The 2,154-nt window shown below is 47.3% G+C and overlaps 1 protein-coding gene across 1 annotated transcript; it reads right to left on the bottom strand.

The window, feature by feature from the left end:
* Window positions 1–1,154: 1,154 nt before the first annotated feature.
* LOC117579566 (zinc finger protein 706-like) lies at window positions 1,155–1,409 on the bottom strand. Its single transcript, XM_034265488.1, has one exon. The coding sequence runs from the start codon at window positions 1,390–1,392 to the stop codon at window positions 1,159–1,161; it is 234 nt and encodes a 77-aa protein (XP_034121379.1). The 5' UTR covers window positions 1,393–1,409; the 3' UTR covers window positions 1,155–1,158.
* Window positions 1,410–2,154: the final 745 nt, after the last annotated feature.

The following is a 2,154-nucleotide window of genomic DNA, read 5'->3' on the forward strand; positions in this document are numbered from 1 at the left end:
TAGAGTCCTTGAATGTGCGGAGTGGAAATTTACTTGTTTTTATTCTACCTACGGCCTTGGTAGGCAGTTCAGGCAGAGCGGGGAAGCTCTTTCGCTCTCTCTCTCTCTCTCTGAGCCGGTTGGCAGAGTGGGAGTGGCATGTGCGGAAAAAAGCTTCGCTTGGGTTGACTGTACTTCGGGTGACATGGCCAGAGCTTTCTCCTTGGCATTGCACGCGTTTGAACTTTCCACTCGCTCTGGCTCTGGCTCTGGCTCTCTCTCTCTCTCTCTCTTTCGCTCTCGACGAAGGCCAGACCGCAAGTTTGTTGCCATTTGTGTAGGGGACAGGGTGGTTGTGGTGGCAAAGCTCTCGTCCTGCTGTTGCGCATTTCAGAGGTACGTCATCAGCCCTCCAACCTCCCCCACTCGAGCCACACGCAAATTCAATTTGCATTTCGAAATAATGTTCATGGGAAATGGGAAAACCTCAGCCAACCCCTCTCGTACCCATAGGAAAACTATAGCATACTTATCTACCAGGGAGTCAGATTTCCAGCACATCATTCGTTTTCCTTCAGTGCCGCGCTTCGGTGGGTGGTTGGCCCCTGCTGTGTGGCAATTTGTTAACCGTTTCGGATGGCCAGTTATTCTGTGGCTCCTGCTCTGGGCTCTGCTTTTGTGAATGAACTCGAAGAAAGTTTGTGGCTGGAAGGAAGGAGAGGAGGCATTAGAACTGACTTCCTGGATCCAAGGAAAAGTTGCCTGGCTATTAATAGCGTTTGTCCTCCTGCCACTCTCTTTAACATTCTGTGACCATTTACTTGGGTACTTTCCATTCGTGGCAAAGCTGTCAACTTGTTTACTGCCCTTTTATGGAAGTTTTCCACGTCATGCAATGGCATGAGAGGCCGTGCCACCATTCCACGAGGACAGCTCAACCTTGACCACGCATAACCTTGGCGGGAACACCGCCTCGAACCAGTTTGAGGGTTTTATGGGTGGACTGGAGATCTGCTCTATAGGTGCGGCAGTGGCTCTTCTAGAGAAATTGTTGCTCCATAAAAAAGCCATGGAGAGTCTTCCTTTTAACGTATAATTCCTAGGCCAATTTTAATTAAAAATCACAATGAAAATCAAGTCTGTGTGCATTTGTGTGGCAATGTGGGGGCCTGGCACCTCTTAGATTTTGTTCAGCTCCTCGGGCAGCGGGCTCTTGGGATGCTTATTCTCAAAATGCTGCTTGTAGGTCTTGGGATCCGGCATCTGTGACTTACAGATGGCACACACATACAGCAACGCCTTTTGGGCGGCCTTCTTTTGGTCCTGATCACTGTGGCCCTGTTGCTTCTTAATCTTGGCCTGCTTCTCGGCTGTCTTGGCCTGCGACTGGATCTTCTGATGACCGCGGGCCATTTCGGGAAATTAGAAATTTATTTTGGTTTTCTCGTTTCAACTGCAATGTAGATTGATATTTTATGAGTGACTTGCCTTAGACCCAGTCAACGAACGCAAATTTCATAAACTGCTTGGATCTCTGGAGCTAAACAGAATAATTTCGAAAGAATTAGGAGCCTGCTGCGTGGCGGATTTTTTTGATTTTATTGGACATTAGTTTGACAAAGATTTCGGTGAAATGTCAGCTATAGTTTGATGCATTTGTTCTTTGAATAGAGAGAACCGATTTAAGATCATTTTTCTGTGCAATTTTATGCCCCATTTCAGTGGTAATTATGCACCTCAGCACTGTTTCTGGGAGCAGTTGCTGGAGGACAGTGCCCTGGGCCAATATCTAAGGCCACTTTGAATGCCGTTTACTTGTAAGGTTTACACAGCAGCAGCAGATGCAAATATTTATACTTATTATATTTCTAAAGTATAGTCGGACGGGGATGACATCCTGTAAGTGGGGAAGTACACCACTTCGCTCGGCTGACACTTTGTGCCCAGGCATCGTTGTCGCCTATCGTTTACAAGGGACCAAGACAAACATTTACATAAGACAATGCGATGCGGCATTAGCCTGCTCTCCCCTCGACCACCCCACCACGGAGATGGGTATTATTTTTGGAAATTTTGAACTTATTATCGATTCCAATGTCAAGTGTTTGCCGTGAACGTCTTTTGCGTTTGGTTTGGAATTGCCCCTTGCCCCTTGCCCCAGCCCTCCGGAAATCT

This window comes from Drosophila guanche, unplaced genomic scaffold (assembly GCF_900245975.1).
Source record: "Drosophila guanche unplaced genomic scaffold, DGUA_6, whole genome shotgun sequence".
Classification (NCBI taxonomy): Eukaryota; Metazoa; Arthropoda; class Insecta; order Diptera; family Drosophilidae; genus Drosophila; species Drosophila guanche.